The sequence below is a fragment of the Lepidochelys olivacea genome (genome assembly GCF_965140295.1).
Source record: "Lepidochelys olivacea isolate rLepOli2 genome assembly, chromosome: 2".
In the NCBI taxonomy this organism is placed as follows: Eukaryota; Metazoa; Chordata; order Testudines; family Cheloniidae; genus Lepidochelys; species Lepidochelys olivacea.
In genome coordinates, this window is record NC_140412.1 from 208,547,561 (window position 1) to 208,573,122 (window position 25,562).

The 25,562-nt window shown below is 39.7% G+C and overlaps 1 protein-coding gene and 1 long non-coding RNA gene across 4 annotated transcripts in view; both read right to left on the reverse strand.

The window, feature by feature from the left end:
• Window positions 1–4,529: 4,529 nt before the first annotated feature.
• Window positions 4,530–12,781, reverse strand: LOC311515765. Of its 2 annotated transcripts, none has more exons than XR_014710224.1 (5): window positions 12,652–12,781; window positions 11,789–11,855; window positions 8,939–8,971; window positions 7,778–7,873; window positions 4,530–7,163 (listed from the first exon to the last, which is right to left on the reverse strand). It is a non-coding gene; the product is annotated as an uncharacterized lncRNA (long non-coding RNA). The 2 variants fall into 2 exon arrangements; XR_014710225.1 differs by having other exon boundaries at window positions 8,939–9,029.
• A 2,159-nt stretch (window positions 12,782–14,940) lies between these two features.
• SNX10 (sorting nexin 10) overlaps window positions 14,941–25,562 on the reverse strand; it is a 64,542-nt gene continuing 53,920 nt past the window's right edge. Inside the window, exons 7-8 of one of the 2 annotated variants that reach the window (XM_084619076.1) lie at window positions 17,991–18,206; window positions 14,941–17,565 (exon numbers count right to left, since the gene is read on the reverse strand). In XM_084619076.1, the coding sequence (XP_084475202.1) occupies window positions 17,484–17,565; window positions 17,991–18,206 (298 nt within the window). In that variant the 3' untranslated portion in view covers window positions 14,941–17,483. The remainder of the gene's footprint in view (window positions 17,566–17,990; window positions 18,207–25,562) is intronic. The other variant, XM_084619077.1, reaches the window with a different exon arrangement.

Sequence of the window (25,562 nt, forward strand, 5' to 3'; positions counted from 1 at the left end):
GCACTCAACACCTTACAGGATTTAGTTTGTTACCTTTTACTGCTTTAGCTTTACATTATAATTAAATATTCAAGTGAATTATTTGTGACCAGAACTTCTTCCCAGTAACAAACCTGTCTGAACTCTCTTGCTTGCTGTGTGAGCTAAATTGATGTTTAAATATTTTTCTACACATTATTCAATCTCTCCATTTGATCAGAAATATTCTCGGATTTGATCAAATTTACTTTTGGATATCACCTCCCACAATTTCATCATTTTAAAGGTGTTAAAAATTCATAAATTGCCACATTATTCATCATGCAAGATTAATGCCAACCTGACAGGTTTTGTAAAGATACGATTTTTTTTTTCTGAGTGCACATAACCATATCTGTGTGAGATATACCTCGGTTGTTGAATATTGATTATTCCTATCTCCTTTCTTATTTCTGATGCGAAAGAGAGAATCTTAGGGTGTGATTGTCAGGGTTAGTGTCTCTCTGACCTACACTTGTATGATTAATAATTTATGAGTTGATTTGAAATAGATCTCTGTGAAATGAGCAGGCAATAAGCAGAGCTGTCTGAGATGACAAAGATTCAGAACAGGGCAACTCATGTACATCAGCTTCTCAGGTTCAATTTAAAAGCAAAATGAAACAAAAACTCAATGTGCCTAATTTAGTAGTTAGGAGTTTGTTATCTGAATGCACAAAAAATATCACTGTTCCCTATTAAAAGTTAAATCTGGAAAACAGTTGATTTATCAGCTTTTGGTCAAACTTTCTAAAGCATTCAGTTTCTTACAATATATATTTTAGTGGAGAATGAATGAGCACTGCAATGTGAGAAAGAAGAGAATTTGTTGGTTAACCCTATAGCTGCTGACTATAATTGAGGTGTGAAGCAGTATTAGTTCAGGAACACAAACCCACTCTGCAAACCCATATTCACATGCGCAGTTCTTATGTGAGTAATCTCCTTGACTTCAAAAGATAACTCTGAGGCAAGTAAGGATCAGGCCCCAAAAATGAGACCCTACTCTGTTGTGCACATTTGGTAGAAGCCAAAGAGGTGCTGAAGCACACCTGCTAACTGTCTACACTACCATTTATGTCAATATAACTTATGTCACTCAGGGGTGTGCACCAGTTCTAAGTCAGCTGCTAGGCACCAGCCAAGGCAGAACGCCATCCCCCACTCCATCTCCGTGGAGGGGGAGAGGGTACTTTCATCTCAACGAAGCCACTCCTTGCAGCATTCGGCCCTTTAATTTTAAAAGCTCATTGCATTTGTTTTGCAAACAAGGTTCATCACTTAGGGTAGGATCAGATCCTGCAAACATGTACTCACAACAGTCTCTCTGAATTAAACAGAGCCAGGTCCTGATACCTTTATTCATGTCCAATACTTTACTCCACATATAGACCCCTTGACGTCAATAGGATTATTTGTGAAATCATGTGCTATTGAGCAAGTAAAGGTATCAGACTAGGACCCATAAGGACCACCCACATGCATGTTTATAGGAGGGGCCTCAATGGGATTGCTTCTCTGAGTAAGGTCCAGGTTATTGATTACCAACTCTCAGAATGATCCACTTCTCCTGTAACAGTTTTAAGTCCAAAACAAAACAAACAACATTTAGAATGATACAAACATGATGTACTCACCGTATACACAGGCAAAAATAAGAGAAACACTTGGATGAGCTGCCCATTGCTTTTCAAAGGATATTCTCAGTAATTTTGCACTAAGAAATGGACTAGCTGGTAGTTTACCAATGAGAGAGAATAATATTACTGTAGTACACTGATGGCCTAAATGTATAGTATTTGGCGTCACTGCATGGACAATGTTCTTTTACCAGTTATTTGTAACTCATTGAAATAGTGTTGTCTAGTTTGCCCGTCAAACACATTTATGTGATCCTAAAATGCTTAATCTGGATGGAGACATCACAGAGCTTTTCCTTCTGTGATGTGCTACAAAAAATGTGGATCAAGGAAATGTGCGGTTTACCTTATATGAAGGAGAAAGGAGAATGTTATTCAAAGCAACATACAGCCAACATGCGGAAACCTAGAAACTAGTTAATGCCTTGTAACAAGTCTGAAATGAAGATGTTCAACCAAGAAAATGACATTAAGCAGCACTAGCTAAGGCAGAAAAGAACAGCTTGTCAGAATCATGTTAGTGTTGTAGTGACATATAGACAATAAAATGGGATGACACAGGCTCTTCTCAGTGGGAGTGTTTTCTCCTGCTGTCTCTTGGGAACTTCAGTGCACTTTCTTTGTAGGAAACCTTTCCACTAAAAAATGGCAGCAAGCCCCTTGGAGGTCTTATTAAAATTCTTCTTCTGTGCTGTAAAATATGTTGTATATGGCAGATGACAGTACCCCAACAGTTAATGCTGTATAGTGTAAAAGAAAGTAGCAGAGGCCGTCATACCAGCTACTGACATATTCCAGGAAAACCGCACAGTTGGCATCTTGGAAAGGGAAATTAATCAGGGGGGAGAATCAGTTCATAATCCCATGTGCAGCAGGTGTCTAAAGTCATTATTTATTATTTACCATACATAGCATCAAATGTGTGTTTCACAGACAAGGGCAAGGTCCGTGCCCAGAAGAACTTACAATGTATACACCTAATCCTGAAAGATGCTGAGGGCGTCCTGGAAGGAAATGAGTACCTTCACCTCTAACAGAAGATAATTTTTGCACATCTCAGGAAGTCCTGCTTGCCTTTCTCACTTGAACAGTCATACTGACCCCTAGGGTTTTCTAAATCTTGTAAGTAAAGGGAGGATTTGTCTCTTGCCATGTGATCTTAGGTAAGTCAAACCCTTGAACTCTCTGTACTTCAAGTTTCTACATTCATATACTATTGGTACCTTCCTACATGACAGGAGAGCTCTGAGACTTCAGCCTGGGAGAGACTGTGAAACATCATGGACTCACATGCCAGAAACATGCAGACAACACCCAGATCTTAGACATCGCTCCCATCAGGGATCCCAAAATTAGCATGCAGTTGAAAAACAGCCAGTGAAAGCTAAACCAAAGCAACACAGACATGAGTTTAGTGAAACAGGGAAAGAGTTCAGAGAACTGGCCAAAGTGATAACAACTGAGGGTGTTGCTCCTCCAGTCATTCAGAGAATGAACAGTCTCTGGGTCATTCTAAACCAGAAACATCTTCCTCCTGCTAGCCAAAAGGCTAAACCTCATCTAAACAGACATAGACCAAGCCACAATGATCCACACATTTGTGACCTCCTGCCTGTTACTGCAATGCACTGTAGCTGGGAATTAATCCAATGTCTTTGAAGAAACTTCAGCTGGTGCACAATATGACAACTACCCTGTTAAGTAACACAGGTGAATGCAAACACAGCCCCTCAATGCTTTCTGCATACTGCACCGACTTCCCAAAGAATTTTGGATAGAACTCCAAGTTTTGGCCTTGATCTTTATGGTTTCAATCCTGCAAATGTTGAACTCTCTGACCCTGAGCCAGCAAAGCACTTAAGCAAGTGAATCTTCAGAAGGAAATGTAAGACTCATATCTTTCCCACCAGAACCAACCCCACCCAGGGAGATGGGAAACAAAGAGGGGAAGACTAATATGAAAATCATACTAAGCGAATGGATGTTACTCAAGGGAAAGAAGAGAGCCTCTTACTACAGGCTCATGGAATAGAGGGAGAGAACAAGAGTCCAATTATTTAAGATTCCGGCCTTTATTAAATTTATTGTAATGCATTCAGAGGCCACTGTGATTAGATAGGGAGACAGACAGACATATGGCAAAGCATCTGAAGTCCTCAGATGCAGCCCCTGACACCAATGGGCACAGCAGAGGGTGGGCGGGAGTAAAGGAGTCAATTGTTCCTTCAGTCTCAGGCTGTCTTTATGCCAGCCCCGGCATAGTTTAATGCTAATGAAAAGAAGCTGTATTGTTTTATGTGAAGAATACAAAATCAGGGCCAATCCTGTAAAATCCTATTCAAGGGTGTCTTAGTCATAGGCATAAGGACTCTTTCTGTCAGTCAAAGTTGCAGAAATGTGTCTTAAGTATGAACAAGAAAATATGTTTCTCTGTAATTGCTTGATGGCCTCTCTGTTAGCAATGGAAGACAAAAATCTTACTCTGTAAGTGCATGTGATTTCTGGTAACATGCAACACATACCTGTGAAATAAGAAACAAGATTTTGTTTTGTTTTTATATACAAGCTGTTTGCATAATTCTTCCTGGCCAGAAACCTGTACAAATGGCATTAAGGGGAAAAGACCTTTTCAGAAAAGAAAATATGTATCTCAATACATTTTCAATATATTTGGTTAAATTGATTGTCATATGCTACCAAGTTTTATATCTCTAAAATGATAAGTTGTAAAATAAGATCAATTTTCAAGAACTAATTTTATTATAACATGAGGAAATAATAATGGAGGGCCATATGATAGCATAATTTGAACAACAGAACTCCCACTTATGGGGAGTTCTGCTTGAAATTAACAGCCCAGTGTGGCCCATATTTATTATAAGATATATTTAAGACACTTACTCAATGAGTAGTCCTTACTTATGCTAGTAGTCCCAATAACGTTATTAGGGGCTACTAATGACTGCAGGATTGGCCCAAAATCAATATCTTTCCTGCAATTTCTAATCAACACCAATCCTGCTTTCTCAGGCACCAATTCCAATTGATATTAACAAGACTACAACATTGCTACTAGTTTCCCTAAATGGAAATTCTGTTGATGCTGCCCATTTAACCAATATGTAGAAGCATACACTAATTACCTCCGTCTTCTCTCCCCTTCTCTGACTCTGTAATCAGCAAGGTGCGTACGCTGCTTCTCGCTTCCCCAAAATAAACACAGAACTCTACTATGGGTGCTGTAGCCTGAAAAATACTTTGGCCAATGTTATCAAATGTGACTAGTGATTTTAGATGCCCTGGTGTTTGAGTGCCCAACCTGAAATGCACCAAAAGGGACCTGATTTTGAGTGGATGGGTGCTTATTGCCCTCTGAAAATTAGGTGTTTTTGAGATGTCTTGAGTTGGGCATTCAAAAATTGAGGCCCCAGAAATCATATTTTTAAAAGTACTCTGCATCCACAATTGTGGCCAGATTCTCAAAAGAGCTTGTTACCTAGCATCTCCCATTGGGAAGTCCTTTATAACACAGAAATAGGCAACGGACAATTGCTATTCCTTTCCAAGATCGCAACAGACTTTCTGTGCAACCATGGGCAAGTCACTTAACTGCTCTATGGCTCAGTTTTCCCATCTGTAAAACAATAGTACCTACCTCCTGAGGTGTTTTGAGACTTGATTAATTGTTTGCAAAGTGCTTTGAGATCTTTGGATGGAAAGCATTAGAGGAAATATAAAGTATTTTTATTAATTGCCCTGTATCCCTCCTTCAGCATCACATGTAAGTGATGTGAAGATACTCAAACAAAAAGGTGTTTTAGATCTGCTGTCAAAACTCAATCACCAAGATCAACTGATAGTATACAGTGGTCAAGGTTTTTTTAACAACAGTTCTGTATTTTATGGGCCAAGAATGATTTTCCTGATCTGGATAGATGAAGTCACATTCTGCTTCTTTCCCCATTTCCTTAGCCTTTACAAAGCAGCAATAACAAAGGACACTGAAGTGCGATCTTTTATATCACCAAGAAGTAGCAATTATTGGGAAGCTTAACATGAACAGCGTGTCTAATGCATTTTCCAGCCCTATACTATGAAACTATCCAACCAGCTGCTATACATAAGGTACACAGTATGGATGAAGCTGTATCTTGATGCTTGGTGAAATCAATGTAGTAAAATTCCCATTGTCTTCCATGGAGTTAGGATTTCACTCTGAGAGTGCGGGCGAAGGTACTACATGCTGTGTTACTTTACAACCCATCTAGACTTATACTAAATTCCCCAGGGAGAAGAAATGGGTCCCAAATATTGCTAAATACCACAAAAAGCAAAATATAGTCCTGTGTCTACAAAAAACACTGAGGGCTTGTCTACATGGGGAATTCACAGGTTAGTTAGTGTGAAACAGCTAGCGTATGCATTAAAACTGCAATAGCCATTCCATACTATCCCCTGGGCGGGGCGGGGGGGAGGAAACACTCTGATTCCACATTAGGGCTCCATCTACACTGCACACTACTGGCATAGTGCGTAGTGTATGGGGTGCAATCCAAACCAGTGAGGGGTTGAGTCACAACCTGCCCTGTAACCCTGGGTCCATGAAATGCCCCGCTACTGTAGCTCACAGCCTAGATACTAGCAGCCAGCAGAAAAACATGCAGGTCACACCCAAGTGTCTGTGTGCTGTACATCCCTGGATCAGCAACTCCGGCTCCAGCATCCTGTCTATAGCACAACAGCCCCACCCTGGCCACCACCAGCCTTAGTTACTTCTTACAGGGTGACCTCAACACACTTCCAGTCCCAAGTTTTCCCAAACCGTGTGCTCTGCAAGTGACAAAAGTACATTACAGCTTATTAACTTGACTGAGGTAAATACACTTTTCCCACAGAAAACACAGAGTTGGTTTATAGTAAAAATAAAACAGATTTGTTAACAATAGGACATGGTTAAGTGATGCCAAGTGAAAGAAATAAAAATAGAGATAGTTACAAGCAAATAAAAGTGAAAACGCGTAGTCTAAAACTTAAAATCTAGCACAGTACAGGCTTTGTTCAAGATGGTTCCTCCTGACAGTCATTCTTCTTCCCAGCCATGGCTGACTTTCCTTCAATCAGGACCTTCCACAGAAGCACAAGGTGCTAGGTTCCCTTGTCTTCCAAGGTGAAAAATCTTTGCCAATGCAGGTTTCTCACCTATATTCAGTTCTCAGAGACTGCAATCCCTCCTTAGTTGAAGGACCCATCTTTCTCAGCTTGCAAGAGCTCTGGCCTCTTGTGTCTGTCCAGTGATGGATGACAAAATGGCTTTCTCTCTCTGCTTAAATCTCTCACAGTTTAGTGATCTTGTTTCAAGAGGCAGGTTGACCTCATGCTGGTCTTCCCTTCCTGTGGGCTTCCCATTCCTTTGCTGATTTAATGTAAATGAAGCTTCCATTGTTGTTGTCACACCTTACTTAATTTCATTGGTGACATATAGATTGCTGTGATGGTCCCTTCTGTCTGGGAGAGACATGTTTGTTTGGTCACAGAGTGTAAAGCATAACAGAAAGAAGTATTCATAATTCTTTATGTAGTATTAATACATAGAATTAACAATTATATGAATCATCAGTGGGTTTTAAACTTTCAGAAAACACTTCACTCGTTAAACTTTTATTGTACAGTAATATGTACATAATCAGGTGAGTCAGTTGCTTGTCACTTGAGGTTCAGACCCCTCTCTTGATAGCTCAGATAAAATTTCTCTCTACTGCTGGTGTGTAGACATCTTGCCAAGCTGTCTCCTTCCCCTCTTGTTAGCTTTGTTTACCTTTTATGTAAATGGTGTCTGCCTGAAGACCAGACTGGTCAGAGAAGCAAACACTTTCCTTTGTCTAGAATAGACCTGTTTACCAACTCCCCATGACATGCCTGGTTTAAACACACTTTAGTCATAACTTCAGCATATGTCCATAACTCTTAATACACACCACAACATACACCACACAAGAATATTAATGATCAGTGAGTTATTAGATTTCCAATGACATATTACATTATACCTTTTAGATATAGTTTATAACCATAATGAGTTGGGGTACACTGAATTGGTCAGGCCAGCTGAAACTCATTACCTGATACCAGTGAGGTCCTTGCCCTCTGGCACTGGCATGATCTTAGGGTAACAATGGGTAGCTATACGCTGCAGTGAAGAGCATAGATAGATGTAACTTGAGAGAAGAAATATGAGAAACAGAAATGAGAATGGTGTTTACAGCCTTACTCATCATCATTACTATTTATTATTCAACATTCAAGAACCAGGACCAAGAGAAAAAGTAGACATCTAAAAACGTTTACTGCATGAAATCAATTGCATTACAATACAGATTAGAAAACAAAATAATCAAAAGTTTGTCTACCATGTTTTGCATAAATAAAAATACATCCTGATAGTATTTGAAAATATACCTAAACTCGAATCAGACTTTCATCGGTTTTACAGGCAAAAACTAACTACATTCAAAAGGCCACCTGTTGGTTCAAAGAGGACATAATTTTAACCTAAGCTGCATGTAGGAAAGGGCACTTTTTCAATTTGAGCGTAAGCAGCAAACAAGGTGGTACTAAAATAATGGTAAAAATCCACCATTTGAATGAAATCCTGGCCCCACAGAAATCAATGGAAGTTTGGCCATTGACTTCAATGGGGCCACCATTTCATCCTTCATTGGGTCTAGGTAGAAATTTGTATTTACCCTCTATAAATAAACTAAACTTTTAATGAGCCATATATGTTTGTATTCTTCAGGTACAAAATATCTGAAGCAAAAACGAATTAGTCTGGAAGGTTTGACTATACTGAATTATAATATACATAGTTTTTGCCTTGCATTGTATGTTAATCATCTCAAAACAAAATAAAAATCTGATCTCAAAGTTTCTATGACATGATGTTTGTTTTTTTAATCAACATATATCTTGCAAAAACCTTCACTATTACTAAAAATAACCACTAATTTTCATTTTGCAAGCATCCAAAATATAAGGTAATATTAAGAAAAGAATGTAAATGATTCATACTTTGAATTTGGTCACCTGAGAGAATCAAAGAGGATGAAAATACTTAAAAATACAGGACCTACAAATAAACAAAGCCTTAAACATGCTTTGTTTTGTTGTTTTTAAATAACGTTAAGCTTCACCATATGCCAGCGCATTTAATTTAACAAGGAAATTAGTTACGCTTGATCAACACTTAATGAGAGTAAAAATTTGGTAAAATGTATACTTACAGTGTAAACTGAGCCGTTTGCTGTTCTTGATCACTTAAGAAAAGCAAGTACAGAATCGATTAAGCGACTATTAGGACAGATTCATGTAAATCTGTAAAAGATAAATGTTGTCTTACCTGTGGATAAATAAAAATCTCCATGGCATATGTTAAGATTAATTTATCAGGAAGCAATAAAAAGATACACTTTAAAGGGGCATGATCAACTTGCAATCTGGTCTTTTTTAAATAAAATGAGTTAAACCTATTATCACTATTATTATCTAACATTTATATGGGCAGGCTAAAGGCCACCATTGTGCTAAGCACTATCCAAATGCATAATAAATGATAGGTCTGCTTAAAGAGCACAAATCTAACTGTATTTTTGGCACCACATTTGCCCCCTGTCAAATGTTGTGGTTTCACAGCCATATTTGCCTATTTTTAATGCTGTTCTCTCTCTTTTGCTATTGTGCAGAAGACCCACACAAATGAAAGAGAGACCTAGTGCACTGACTATGCTGGGGAAACACTGAAAGTGACTAGATACAAAACTTGCTGTCAAATGCACAAAGTAGAGAAATCAGAAAAAAGGGAGAAATGTTTTTTCTTTAACGTCTTTCAGTAAATTGTATTAGTAACAATAGTAGGTAAAAACTTTATAGACAGAAATGTGATTTTTAAGTAGATGGGATCTGGTTCAGTGCATTTAGTGTTCCTTCTAAGAACTTTATTGGTTTTCTGCGCAATAATTTATGACTTGCCACGGAAAGATAAAAGGTCTAAGACTGTTTTCTTCCAGATATAAACCGGAGTCTGGATACCTTATTATTACATTAGTGCCCAGAGACCACAATGGAGATTGGGGCCTCTTTATGCTACACACTGTGCAAACACATAGTCAGAGACAGTCCCTAAATAGGGAAAACAGACAAAGGGTGGGAAAGGCAGTATTATTATCCTCCGTTTTACAAATAGGAAACTGAGGCACAGACGAATTAAAAGCTTTGCTAAGGTCACACCAGTAGTCTGTGGACACGCCAGAAATTTAACCTAGATCTCTTGATCCAATCCCTTAACCATTAAACTACCTTTTCACACTGCTTAAGAGATGACTCATAAATTCTGCACAGAGGGACTAAGGCACATATTAAAGTACAGGAACCTCAACAGATTCATTATTTTTGCACAAGACTGTGTGTAGCCCACTGTCTAGGAGACAGTAAGTGTGCTCCAGGGAAGGCCAGCCTGCATTATGAGTTGCCCTGGTGTGCTCACTTACAATTAAAGCATTGCACCAACTCCCTTTTGGCCTAAACCTAGAATCTCCTGGCTTCTGCAGCCTTTGACTCTCAGGCTCTGCGCTACAGGCAGAGAATGTTTTGCAGAAACGCCTGCCTCCTCACATTTTAAACCTTAAACTTCCCCCAGAACATCTTCAGCCTGTGGTCTTGTCCTCTCCTTTTAGCTCCGGGTAGCTGCACTCTCGTTGTGATGGGTATTAAGGTTTTCATTCAGCTGCAAATGCTTGGGACCTATATAAATATTAGCAGAGTGAGCAAAAGGGCCACTCTTCCCTACACCACCAGGGTAATATCTTCTCTCCCTCCCCACACACGCACACACACACTTTTTTTGTCTCCCCTATCACCCATTATCCCTTTAACGCAGAGCAGGGCTGCTGATTACAAAAGAGGCAGTTTGACTCCAGCAATAGGTCTTCTTCACTAATCCTCACTGTCATGGAAACTCCAGCTGCTGCAAGAATAAGAGGTTCAATCCATATTTGCCAGCTCTAATATGAAATCTGTCAGAGCCCAAATTAATGAGTTCCAAATTCCTTACATCACGATAACAGGTTAAGACTGGTCAATTAATTACATAAATCCTTCCCGATTCATTGTGCATTTGCAGGCAAGATTGTGTCTTACATTACTCCATGACACAGGGCCTTTTGGCTCTTGTTGTTCCGCAGAAAGGCCCCCATTTAAAGGCAGCCTGCCTGCCACAGCGAAGTGTTAAATGTCACGCGTTAGATTTTCACTTTTCTGTAATTGCTTTTGTTAAAAAAAATAAACTAATTAAAGGGCTTAGAGCTGCTGTGTGTGTATGGGGGGGAGGATTAAGGAGTGGGCCCCTCAGAAAGCCATTGTCTCTGCTCACACACAATCTAACACCCCAGCACACTGCCACTGCACATGGGGAAGGTGGATCTATATGTATTTTGTAGCAATGGATCCTTTTCCTTGGCTAAAGAGATGCCCAGGTTTGGGAACTGGCTGGGTTGTGTGTGTGTGCCTGTGTGTTTTAAATGCAATGAACTCATTAAGCTCTCTGTGTCTGGTGCATACTCCTAATCTCCACCTCTTGGGAGGGTCCCATACAAACCAGAAGGGCCCTGTCACCCACCACAGAGATTTAATGCATTGTTAAGAGGGGCTGGGGAACAGATTGCTGGAGTGGAATGTCCCAGGGAAGGGCAGGTGGCAGCGGCTCAGCTTTGACCTCTGCTCCCAGCCCCTTCAATCTCCCCGGGCGGGCTCTCCGCCTGGAGCGCCTCCCTCCGGCCGGTAGGTGCATTACACACAGAGGTACCAAGAGGTCCCTCGGCCCAATCGGGTCAGGCAAACTTGGTGGTGGGAAGCAATGCCTGCCTCATGCCCAGGCAGGATAGAGTCTCCCCATCATCATGCACAGAGGCGATGCTCTCTTCCCAGCAGAGTCTCAGACTCTGCACTCCCATTGCAGGCACTAGGTTTTCTAATCTAATGTAAAGGAAGGACTGACCAAATTGCATTGGCTTGTGGTCATGTGAGCAATGCACAGAGGTTATTTTGCTAGTCTTTTACTTAAAAACAAAAAAACCCACCTCACAAAGCATCAGTTCCTTCCAGTCCCGGGGGAAAGAATTCGTGGGGGCACAAGTGTCGCTGCAACTAGATAAAGCCATAAAGATTTGATGGAAGGTGGGGATATTGAGGGCAGCAAACAGGAAAGTGTTGGCCACGCTCTGGTAATTGCGTTGATTGGGATTTGAAATGTAACTGCAGAGAGGAGCGGGCTACCCCAAAACGAAGGGACCGGCACACTCCTTTCGGATCCCGCACTCCTGTACACACCCACACACCCCCCCTAAAAAAAAACAACACCAACACGGTTTCCTCTGGCTCGGAGCCTCCTCCAGCCTGCCCCGAGGAGCCCAGCCCCCTGGGCTTCTGCCTACCAAAGAATCCCACCGGCCCAGGGACTGGCACTAGAGGCCGCCTCCCATTCTCCCAGCCTGGCTCGCACGCACGCGCCCCCCTCCCAGCCTTTTGTTTTACATTCGGGGCGGGGGGAGGAAGATACATTTAAGAATAAATCAGCAGCGCCCTGAAAATGTTCGATCTCTGCAGAGCTCCCCAGGCACCACCCCCCCCCCACCACGCTCCTCCAAACTCTGCTTCCTTGGGTGTTGAGGGGGATGCTGCTGGCTCCCCCCTCTATCCCCCCCCCCCAGGCGGCAGCATCTCCTGGTGCTTTTGTATTTTGCAAGTGGGGGCGGGTGGGTGTGGAGACCCAGATCTCACGCACGAGACTCCGGGGTTCTGGCTCTGGGGGCGGAGAAGCGGCAACTTGCTGCGTCTCCCTCCCCTCCCTTTTCCATCCCGGCCCCCCCCCCTCCTTCCCCCACTGTTGCTATGGGTTGCGGTTGCTACGAGTTACCGGATCAAGGCCGGCGAGCTTCTTTACCTGACAAACAGCCCCCGGCAGAGGCCGGGCGCATGGAGGCGCCTGGAACACACACTCCCGGGCGGGGAGGGAGCGAGCTGCCGCGCGAGCCCCCTGCACACACAGTCAGTCTGGGCTTGCAGCTGCAGGAAAAGCCACAGCAAGTGGGGTGGGGGGGAAGAGAGGATGAAGGCCCTGAGGTAAGAAACTAGCAAAACTCAACTGAAAGGGCTGCCAATGCTGCCTCCAGGAGGAAAGGCAGGAGGCGATTGGGGGGCGGGGGGGGGGGGAAGCTGCTGATGACTCGGCACTTGTTGGAGGAACTGTTTGCCTCTTAGCATGGAGCCAGATGGCTAGTGAGGGGAATTTATAAAGTTAGGAATTCATGGCAGGAAAAGGTAGCTTGAAAGCTTCACGGCGGCCTTGCGGGAGAGCACAGGCAAGGAGAGGAAAGGAGCAGGCGCTGGAAGAGTTTGTGCTGCTAGATCAATTGGTGGCAAATGTAAAAAAAACTGGGGGAACTGTGTTCCTAACAATTAGGAAAAGGTTTAGTTACAGGATCAGTTAGTGAAAGGTTTGCCATTCTGTAGGCAAGAGGAACTGCTTACTAACATACAGCTACCAAGAGAGAGCAAGGTTTTGGAAAGTATATTTGGGTTGGGAAAGTTTCTGATTTGCAGGTTTTTCAATATGATTTCCAGCAGATGTGCTCAGCTTTGCCTTAGTACTTGCAGAGATTTCCTCATGGAACTGGAACAGTTTTGTATTTGCCAAACTGTAGATGATGATTTTAAGTAGTATATATTGTAATTGCAAACTTAGATTGTAGAGTTATCGTATCAACCAGGTATTATTATTTAACTTTCCACCAGCAATCCTACAATAAAATAGCAAAACTGCAAAACATAATATTGTATAATTGCTCATGGAAAATTGATAGGATTAGGAATACTTAGAAATATATACATATACGTTATGGGTATCTCACAATTCAAGAACTCTAAATGTTCCAAACCAAAAGGAGTATTTTTGGTTCCTGTTACAAAAGATAATTCAGTTATCTTCTAAATATGGTTTATTCAAATAGGCAAAAAAGCAGTTTAACCTACAATGGAATATTTTTAATTTTAAGAGGGAAAGTCTATCTTTCTTTAAGTATTGAAGGCCTTGCATGAGCAGAATCAGTCTTGACAGTGGAAGTACTGAATTACATTTTTGTGTTTAAAAGAAAGAGTGCAGCATTGTAAAAGTAGTTTAACAACAACAAAAACCCCACCTTTTTGGGATAAACATTGATCATCATTATTGATCCTACTACTGTTGTTATAACTACTTAGAAACGTATGGTTTTATTTTACCCAGCCCTTAAAAGGGTTGCTAACTTTACACGCTTCTTGTATTACAAACAGATAATGTCACAAATATAATTGGATACTTTTTAATATAGTTCTGAAAACCTATCTTCAACAAATCACAAAAATATTTCTAGAAACAAAAATGCACAGAATTTGGAAAAGGGGGGTACAGAATTTAGAAATGTGTGTTGAGAAAATAACTGTCAAGTTTCTTACTCTTAATGTTTATAAAAACGGAGTTGTCTGTTATTGAATGGTTTTCTTTTAAAAGAGGATTTTTGTTACCTTGTTTATAGAAATGTTTCAGTTGCATTATGAGTAACAGGTTGTTGGAATGCTGATTTAGAATATCCTTAAGTTAAATATGCATTACAATTCAAAAATGTAAATGACTGGAGCTATTTATGTTTGTTTAACAACATAGCAAACACAAAAATATGTGAGAAACAGAAAACTGTGGAGAGTTACTAAAAGTCATGACAAAAATAAATTAGGAAATGGATTTTAAAAATAAAATAAATCTCATTTACAAGTTAAAACAGAGCAATTTATTTTTGTCATTTAATTACTTAAAGTTCTGTTTCTACTAAACTTTCTTATAAAAGTGTAAGTGTAGCAAAGCAGCAAAAGAGGAACAATTAAAGTGATGTAAGGTTTTGGATGCAGGAGTGGCACATTAAAAACCCTGACTGAAAAACTAGACAGAAATGTCACTTATAGTCAAAAACAACAAAAACCAAGAATCAAAACCTCAAAAAGATGTTTCTTGTAGAAAAAAAATATTTGATGTAGTGCTAAAATCACAACACACACTAATTAAATATAAAACTTCTTAAAATTTTTGAATTTCACAAAATAAACATATCCTAAAACATTTACAATGTTTACAATTTTTTCTTGCTACATAACAAACCCTAGAACAGAATATTCTTCATTATCATTTAACATGAACGTTTCCACTAATAATAGGTATACAGAGAACTCAAAAGAGTAACATTTTAAATTAATTTCCATGCAGGATAGGAAGAAGGTAATGCAATAGATTTTAGAGCACAGATATAACTTGTGAAGAGTGTGATAAAGTTAATAATACAATTATTATGAATCCCAAGTATTTATCACTGAAACAGGCTGCTTTGCAAAATCTCTTTAATACACAAAAGACAAGATCCCTGAATTATAGAAAGTAGTCACAAAGATTCTTCAACTCTTACATTTGTTTTACTTTCAAACAGACAGTCAGGATGTGTGTTAGCAGGCCACAAAGCGTAAAGTGCATTCAATGATCTAGCTCAACATTTAAAAAAAAAAAAAAAACCCAACCCCCAATAGTATGGTAAACAAAGTGATAATTAATTTCCTTCTCTAAAAATTATTCCAGTTCTCAGTTTTTGTTCATTTCAAGATTTTTTCACTGATGTTTTGGGCATCTTTGCTAAATAATAAGTCTATCAATGAGGCAATATATTCCAAAAGAAGTCCGCACTTTGCAATAGCAGCTATCTTGCCATGATAACTTGTTGCTTTAATTAATGCTAGTGCTGTGATATGAAAATATTTTGTTGACTCTTCTACACACAAGCAGAGATGGCAACTAGATATATTTGTGCAATTCAACAAAACTGAGCAAAAGAAACAGATATTTATCTTATGAAAGTGCTACCATGAAGAGAAAACTGGGTCAGAGTAACTACCTAAGAGATGAGATGTTATCCTCAAGATCTTAAGATACACCTTTCTAAAACTATACAGATTCCCAGCTGGATGATTTAAAAACACATCCACACTCACTTTTATTAGCTGGCCAATTAATTATATATTGTTTCTGTAATTCACAGGTTAAAAGATACTAACTACCGCATCTTTGTCAGAGACAAAATCCATACTGGACCTGAACTTGCAGCACTGAAATCCAGGGGAGTTTTGCCATTATTTCAATGGGAACAGGATCAGACCCACTGCGTTGTTTTTAATAACAGTTAAACATCAAATATAAACAAACATTGAAACATCTTTAATTTTTTTTTTTAGCAGTTCTTTTAATGGGTTTCAGAGTAGCAGCCGTGTTAGTCTGTATCCGCAAAAAGAACAGGACTACTTGCGGCACCTTAGAGACTAACAAATTTAGTGGGTGACACACAGGAGACCATTCTATTCTTGCATCTTTTCAATGGTTTCTTCCTTGTATTGACAGGCTCTGGGACAAGCCAACTCATAGTTGCTGCTATAAAGAGCAAAGTAGATTATAACAAATGTTTGTGGTTAAAAAGTTGTGTCCAGGCCTGCCATTTGTGAAAAAGTCAATATTTCAATGTGTTGACTACAGTAAAAGTGAAATAAAAAACTCCAGTTATTTCAGTTTGTACCCAACAGCTTAGCGTTCTATATTTGAACAATGTGTTATAGCTATGTGACTATCAGCCTTTTGGAACAGGGCCATCCAGAGGATTCAGGGGGCCTGGGGTCTTCGGGGCACTTCGCCAAAGACATGGAGCGGCAGGACCATTGCCGCCGAAGACCCAGAGCGGAAGAAGCAGCGGCAGGTCTGCGGCAGCGGGTCCTTCACTCCGCGTGTGTTCGGCGGCACTGAAGGACCCGCCGCCAAAGTGCCACTGAAAACTCTCGTGGGGGCCCCTCTGGGACCCAGGGCAAATTGCCCCACTTGCCGCCCTCCCCCCGCTGGGCAGCCCTGTTTTGGAAAGACAGTTTCACTTCCTTTAAAATGTTAATCTAGAACAACTTAGCTAACATTTTCAGACATAGGTCCCTCAGTTTGATACCGAGAGTGAAATGTTGGCTCCGTTGAAGTCAGTGCAAAATGCCCCATTGACTTCAGTGGGGCCAGATTTTCACAGGGAGGGAGCAATCATAACTCCTGCTACCTTCCATGAGAGCTGAAGGTTTTCAGCACCCCTGGAAATCATTTCACATTTATGTGCCTAACTTTAGGCATCTATGTTTGAAAATGTTGGCCTCTGGCTCTTGTGCATGATAAGAGCAAGTTTTCCATAAATATTGGAGAAAGTCTATATCTTCAATGGTCAGCAACAAATACAGTACAGATTCTGTTTTCCTTAAGTCACCATGCTGTTTTAAAAAGTTAATACTGTGGTCTATATAACTTCATTACCAATGTTACACAACTGTTTAGAATGAAACTTCTCTGGTATAAAGTACACAAAGTTGCTTTGAGTATATTTTAATTTAATACACAACTTTTAAACTAATGTAAAATACCTTTACTTTTTTAAGATCTAAAATACAGCGTCACCCAGGGAAATATTTTATCAGCCATACTTGGCAATAAAGCAACAATGGCCCAATATTTGTCAAGATTTTAATGGCTGCATAAACCTAAATACAGTAGGCGACATGTAAATATAAATCAGTGCAATTTAATAAAAGCAACAAACAAAGAAACAGTTTCAAAGCTGTTTGAAAATTGAGAGAGAACACATTATTTTGCTGGTCTTAAGATGGCAATATACAAATGATTTTTCAGGATTCTTCGGGGACTGTGCTTGCTTTACATCTATGTGAAATGCTGTCATCACTGGTGTGTCCAAGCCCGGAGGATGAACTACAGAGAAGGGGACAAAAAAAATAAAAAATAAAGAAAGGAAATTGGTTTTCACAACACACTCGAAGCCTGAGTAACAGAGGAGAACTTTAATTATCTCCAGTCACAAAGAGAGACAGGAAATTTGGACTTTTAATTAGCCATTTGGAGTGCAGTTGGATATTTTTTTAGCAAGATAATTTAAACGCGAATAATTCAAGTCTGACTAAATGAAATTCACATAATCAGAATGCAGATAATTGAATTTCTACTGCATTCATTAATTCAGTGTGGAGGTGTGTGTGAAGACTTCTATGATGAGCTGTCACAGCTCAATAAAATCTCAGTCAATTAATTTTTTCATTATCTTAGTATTACATCAACAAAAAAGTGAAGTCTGTGTATGTATATATGTATGTATATCGGAATGTAAGGAAGAAAATAACCTCTCTGAATCAGAATCTGCATCATTTTTTCCTCTTTTTCTCTCTTCCTCTTCAATAGGAAAACGTCGTTTCAAAGAGGCAAACTTATGAATCGCATCAGCAACGGAATATTTTGTCTGTCCAGATACACAAGCCTCAATATCTTCTGGACTTAGCTGAGTCTGTAAGAAGAGGTGAAGTCTACTGTCCGAAAGCAATAATGCATTTTGTAGGATCCTTTAAAAAAAGAAAAACACACAATGACTAGAACAATTTCTCAAAGGTGTCCTGCTTTTAAATGAATCCCAAATTAGCTTCAGAATGCACTGCACATAATAAAATGATTAGGCATGTGTTACCTTTTTATTACATTATCTGGAATTTTAGGCGAGTAAAAACATGAAGTTAATAGTTAAGAACATCTGTTTTAAGAATAACTTCAAGGGCGTTTCTTCCATTTAACCATCTGTTATTACCATGTGGATCAATTAATGATTGTAAGGGGGGGCAAAGGCACATGCACTTATGGAAATTTGGTCTACATTCAAGAATTGTCTATATTTAAAAATACTAAACTACTTTAAAATTTCAATTGCCTGATTTCTCTTGGGGGAGTGGAAGAAGGTAAAGGAGTTTAGAAGCATGAAAAGTCAGGACTTTGACATACTTGTGAAATAGAATGCATGTGCACCAACAAAAACTAGAAGTACATATTTACACTTTTACAAATTTATATATATTTAAGGGATAGTAAAAATGCCATTGATGTACATTGATTTAAATCTGCTTATAAAATGTTTTCAGTAAGTTCTGACAATACTCTTCATTTTAGCTGTTTTTTGAAAAAGTCTGTCTTCAACTGTAGTTTATGTTTGTGAAAATAAGCCTTCAAATGCATTTAGCATAACCTGTTTAATCATGTGAACTGTGTAATCCAAGTACAATGCATTCAAAAAAAACTGGAAAATTAAGAGTTTCTCTACAAGGACTGAAATCTGAGTATTAGCATTGCTACTCTGAAAATGCAACGCTCCTGCAATATTTGTATAAGGAACAAATTACACAATAGATCTATTCTAACATGATCAGCAGACGACAATAAGGGTCTATATCTACAAAATGCTGATGTGCATGCATAACTTTACTCATGGGAGTAGTCTTTTTGAGCTCAATGGGAATACTCAGCATTTGCAATATAAGGCCTATGACACTAACAACTAACATTGCGTGCAAATTTACTGCAGTATATTTAAGCAAGCCAGAACCATTCAGAATTAATGTTCGCCTACTTACAAATATTTAAGTTAGTTTTTAGTTATCAATATCTTTTCCATTTATTTGGCAACATTACTGAATATAATCGGATACAAGACAATAACATAAGAACTGGTGAAAGCAAAAATAAATAAAAATCAACTGTATTATAAATACCCTAATTAACATGAAGGGTATAACAGACTGGTTCTTCCAATTTTAACCATGTGTTTGGACTGTAATATTTTAAATATAAATGAACTCTGAAAATTGTTCTCTATTGTGACCAATATACTAATAATTTTTAATTATGGTAATATACTTAAGGATTTCTGTCTTTCTGTTAAAGGAAAGCAAAATGAAAATAGACCTATAATATTAAACTTTAATTTTTGGGGTATTGTGTGTGTTTGCACACACACTTGAAATTGATAAGTTTGCAGTAATGAAAAATATTTGCAGTGGCCCATAATGATCTATCACATTCCATGTGAAATTATATATATCTGAGAGAGTGGGGCTGCAACAGAGATCACTTTTGGCTACTGTCCAAGATAAGGACATTTTTAAACATTGATAAAACTCAGCTTTTATTCTGATAATTTTCTTAAAAATAGACATCGCAAATATAGTCTTTCTTAAAATCCATGCCTACAAAGTATTAATGCACAGTACATTTAAAAATATCTTCTCAGTAACCCAAAAGAAACCACCTAATAGTGTACAAAAATGAATCAAGCCACAGAACCTACAAACCCACACACCTCCCTCCTCGACAGCAACAACTTCATGAATACAGTTTGAAAAGCCATCATTCATTGGCCACTCCTGGTCAACGTGAAATCCCAAACAAGAAATGACACAAACATCATGAAACAAAAAGGAAAAAAAAAAACCCAACCATACCACACAATTAATACAGATTCATAGCGTAAGCACTGGAGGCGTAAACTCATTCCTTTTGTTTCCTTAAAGTAAATCTTACTGGGATTTATGTTCCAGGTTTAAAAACAGATAACAGTGAGGAGATTCACATTTTTGCAATACTAATGTCTGCATTTCTAATTCAGAGTAATATAGTAAAAAGCCAGCCCATTAAATTCAACGTGCATAAGCTTTAGTCTCCCTAAAGATTTTCCTGTATTGTACCTTTAGTAGCTTCCTGCCACCCAGGCTAAAGCGCAAGTAACTAACTGTTCATGAGATTACGCTATACTTGCAGCTTTGTTGCTGCTTGAAATGTATTTTCTTTTCTTTATAAAATAATGGATAATCTTTAAAATTGATTTTAGATGGTTTGAGGCTTTACACCACAGAAGTAATGAGCACTAATGTCAATGATATTGGACACAAATTCATTTTAGCTTTATTTCATGTCCACAGCAATTCTACTAAGCCTTGAACTGCTGAAGCACTATTATTAACTTGCTGGTAACCTAACACATGGCAACAGCAAACAAAACTGATAAGGGTACAGGTTGATCAGAACCTCAAGGCTACTGTCCTTTTTCAGCAGCTATAATTCAATTTCCAATTTTACTGTACATTGGACTCATTATTTCACAGTTATTTTCTCTTCTGCTTAATAGTGCCATCTGGAGGTTAAATGAGTGAAGACACACAGAGAGGAAGAATTAGAGAAAGATGTTCATTGAACCAATCACACACACCACATCTGTAAGGGAAAACATTTAGAGTTCTTTACCAACCACTGTAAGCCAACATGTGAGCAGTCATATACGCACTCTTCACCTAGGTATGCCTGGTCTACTCTTTAATTGAGAAATGACAACTTCTGCTTTTTTTCCTTCTGCACCAGCCATTTATATTGCTTGAAGGATGTAATTAAAAAGCAATCAAAATGAAAAATAAAGTGTCTACACTATCCAAGTTCTAACTTTTTGTTTTTATGTTCAAAATATTCATACCTCCAAACAAGGACATGCAAGCTTCGTCACCTGTTGTTGTTAGTATTGGTGAATATTATTACAGTAGCCCTCAGGGGCCCCAACTAGGTTGGGGCCCCATTGTGCTAGGTGCTGTACAAGCACATAAAAAATGACAGTCCCTGCCCCAAAGAGCGTCCAGTCTAAACGACAAGACATGACATGTAGATGAGACAAACAACTAGGCAGGAAGAAGTGGAGGAGGCAGGGGGAGGTAACATACAATTAGGATGCGGCAGCAGTGACTAACCATGTGTGCAATTTTTAGCCAATCAGCAATTATCACAATGTTCAATGAACATCAGCCTGTTCATTATTGCAAGTACCAATACAGGAACAGATTCTGACCTCGGCAGCTCTGGTATAAATCTACGGTAATGAGATCAAAATCTGGCCCACACAGTTAGTCTATTTTAAAAAAAAAAAAAAAATCACAGCTCACACTGATGATTCTAGTATCACCCGAAAAAAACTGAGTAGGCAGATTTAAAGGAAAGTCAAACTTTTCCTATGCCTACCTAGGATAGAAATTAATGTCCTAATCCTGCAAACCTTTCCCCATGTGAGTAGTCATTACTCTCACATAAGAACTCCCTTACATGAGTAAGGGTTTGTGGAACCAGGCCCTATGTTTGAATTAGAGATAATAAAATCTTTTTTATTTGTTGTCACAAGGATCTTGGTTTGTAAGCAGTCTTGGTAAAAATTTATAATATCTCGACCTTTACAGAAAGAGGGCATAAAATACGTAGTCTTGCAACCCGACCGAAACCCAATGGGACCTAACTATAGGTGTTGGGTTCAGGTCAGTTTGAAGACGAAAATGAGTTGACATGCTTAGATTGGGTTCGGGTCAGGCTTTAAAATTAGGCCACAGCAGACTGGGGGCAGGCGCAGGGTCACAGGCAGCCGTAGGGATGGCTTGGTAGGGTGGTGGTAAACAGTCCTTTGTCTACATGGGTCAATGACTGGTGGAGGTGCTGCCACCAGGAGAGGTGGTGCTGTATTCACATCAGCTGCCTTAGGACACACATGGGTGCGGTTCAGGTGTGAACAGAGAGAAACAACAAGCTGGCTGGGACCCCACACCAGGCACTACCTGCCCTGCACCTCACCCCTCCTGCACAGCAGGAGGCTTTCATTGGGGTCTGCAGATGGGTACCCTCCCTGCATCACCCCTGGGCCCATGCCCCCACCCACCCTGCAATAGGGCCAGGCAGGAGGTGGCAGTGGAGGAGAGAAGGGGAGCTGCCCTGTGCCTGGCAATGGGTCTGTCCTGCCGTGTGGCTGCCCTGGCTGGGAGTTTGGGGGACTGAGGCTTCACTGAGGTATGGGCAACCCTGGGCTTCTTGGCGCAGCTGCAGGGGAGAGAAGGGGTGTGGGCCAGGTTTCTGAATGGCAGAAACACCTGGGTCTCTTTGCAGCATCCTGGACATGCTGCTATGCTAGCTCTGGTTCCTGCCACTCCATCCCTGACCTTGCAACCTGACATGGCCTGACTATAAGGGTCAGGTCAATTATGAAAATGACTTGAGACTCTCAGATTCAGAGTGGATTCAGGTCAGCTGTGGTCTAGATGACCTTTAAAATTAGACCCGAGCAGACCTCTAATAAAATTCCAATTGATACACAAAAGAAAGCACATAGCTTTTGAGGAGATGCTGTATGCTACATGGGGACTGTTCCCTCGCCCAAGCTAAAGAGAGAACATTTACAAAAGGCAAAACATGTGGTGTGTCTGATTTGGACAAAGGCCAAAATCTGGTTTTCTTCAATGTGATTTTATTAGGTATATTATACATTGTTCTGCTGGAGGAGAACAGCATATGGCTGAACAGTACAACTTAATCCTAACTAAAGATTTCCTGTATCTACTGTAACCTAATACAATGACAGATGCCCACTTGAATGTGTGTGGAAGGTTAACACTCTGATTTCGTTTTCAGCAAATTTACTCTGCCCACTTACATCAGATCACGAGAGGGGGAAAAATAAAACTTACCAGAAACAACTGATCACAGCCTGTGTTCTGGTGCCCTCTATTGAACACACACACATATTCAAACACAGAGAATGGGGAAATACAGGCCACAGTCAAAAAAGCTCTATTTCCTCATTTGCAAAATGTCCTATATTTCTTCATACTTTTTATAAAAGAGGAAACAGTACTGAAAATAGGCCAGTGTGAAAGGCAGCAGGTGCTAGTTGGGAATATGAAAGAGAATTTAACTAAATAGAGCAGCTACGAGGGGCTGCTGGATCCCATACTAAGTGTTACTCATTTCAGCACAACTCATCAAATTTGAAATATTTGGAGCATTCTATTAAGAATAATGCTAATAGAAAGATGGGGCCCAATTCTGCATCCCTTATTAGCCTGAGTAAACCTTACAGGTAGTCAATGGACCTGGTTCACTATTTTCCTGTACCTTGTGTAGTCATTTATACAGTGCAAAGTGAGAGTAAAGTACAACCAGATCAGAATATTAGTGTTTAATATCCACTTTGCAGTGATGCAAATGACTACACAAGGTACAGGGCAAAAGTGAACCAGGCCCATTGGGACTACACACATAATATTTACGCATGCAAGGTAGGGAGGCAGGATTAGGAACTGGTTTGGCGAATCAGAAGTGGACTTTTAAAAACATTATTTAAATCTATTTCCATATTAATCTCTTGTCAGGAGATGTAATATTAAAGCATGTTTCCCAGTTGTAATTTCCAGGAATAGCCACTCTCAAGAGATTACTAATAGATATTTACCTTTTTTTCTAAACCACACATTGGTAATGAGCAAATAACTCCAGTTTCATTCAATTAAAGCAAAATAATGGAATGCAACTTAAATACAATAAATTGCTTTTGGTAAATACATATTGGAGTTGTTATAAACAGGAATGCAAATAATCATTTTAGGTAATTTTAGGCCCCAAAATTAAATTTTGTGCAGAACAAATGGGTGAAAAGGAAGAGGGTCTAACAAAACTTAGTATTAGTAAAGATAATTTTTGATTTTTTTTCAATTCAGTAATAAGCTTTCTTGTTTGAATTTAAAGGAGAATTCATCAGCATCACAATATGTCTTCAGGAATATTTCCAATGGGAAATGTGTAGTTTTCCTCATTCCCAAAAAGCAATTGATGACTGAAAATTAGCAATCTGACGTCTAGCTAATGGAGGCAGAGTTCTCAAACATTGAACTTGACAGTAACAAGGACTGAGTTATACAGTTCTTTTGTCAATCAAAATGATAATCCCCTATAAAACAAATGGGATCAGTGCTGGAAATATATGATAAAGCCAGATTCATCCAACCTCATCTTCCAACATGAATTATAATGCTTTACTTCTGTTTCAAACTAAGGGTCAAATCCTGGCCCTGATTTATGCATCAGGAAGAGCTGCAGAAACCCTGTATGTCTAAGTAACTAGCTGTTCAGAGTTAACTAATCCAGAGGATGGTGTGTGGAGGTGGGGAACAACGAAGATCCACATCCACTCTCCAGCTGGGTAGTACAGAGTGCTTCAACGGTGCAGGGTAGGAACCTCATGCAAATGAGCCTCCTCTCCCCACCAGCCCTCCATAAATTCTCGCCCCTCTGTCTTCCGTGGGTGCCCTGGGAGCTGCTGCAGTAACCTTCCCACACAGAGAGGTGGATGGAGGAGAGGAAAAAAAAGAAAAGAGCTAGGGATGGTGCATTACATTTTCAAAAGCAAATAAGTGATTTAGGAGCATAGGTCACATTTTCAGAAGAGACTTAGAAGCCTAAGATTCAAGGAGGGTTTTTGAAAATTTTACCATGGCCCCATCTTCCTCAAGCTGATTAGCACGTGTGGCTTGTGATCCCTGTTCTGCTCGCTCCCAGAAGAAATTGCCAGGCCCGGGGGGGAGGCACGCTTTGTGTCATTCTGCCTGACAGGCACCTGTCTCCTTGCCCTGGCTAATAGCTCACTTTTGCTGTTTTGGCCTGTAGGGTCCCATTCAGTTTCTCCATGACTGATTTCCCCTATTGCTCCCCCTGGAACACTGGAGGCACCAAACTGCTGTGTGGGGGTGTATAAAAGCACAGAGCATCTGTATAAGTGCTACCTTGCTGTCTCAAAGGATGTTCCGTCTCCCACAGGAAGTGGTTGTTTACAGATGCACAGCCTGGCGGCCCTAGGGAGCTGCTGAGGGCTCTGTGCTATAGGCACTGTGGGGCAGAATTTAGACCTAAAGTACTAAGCAATGTCAAAAAAAAAAAAAAAAAAAGTCCATAAATGTACATAAAATCAAGACAGAGGAATCTGAAAGGCCTCAGACTAACCATATGTCAGTGCCACTATTTTAAATTGTTGGAGCATGTGTCATACAAAAAAAAAATCTGCAGTGATCCAGTGCTGGAATTAT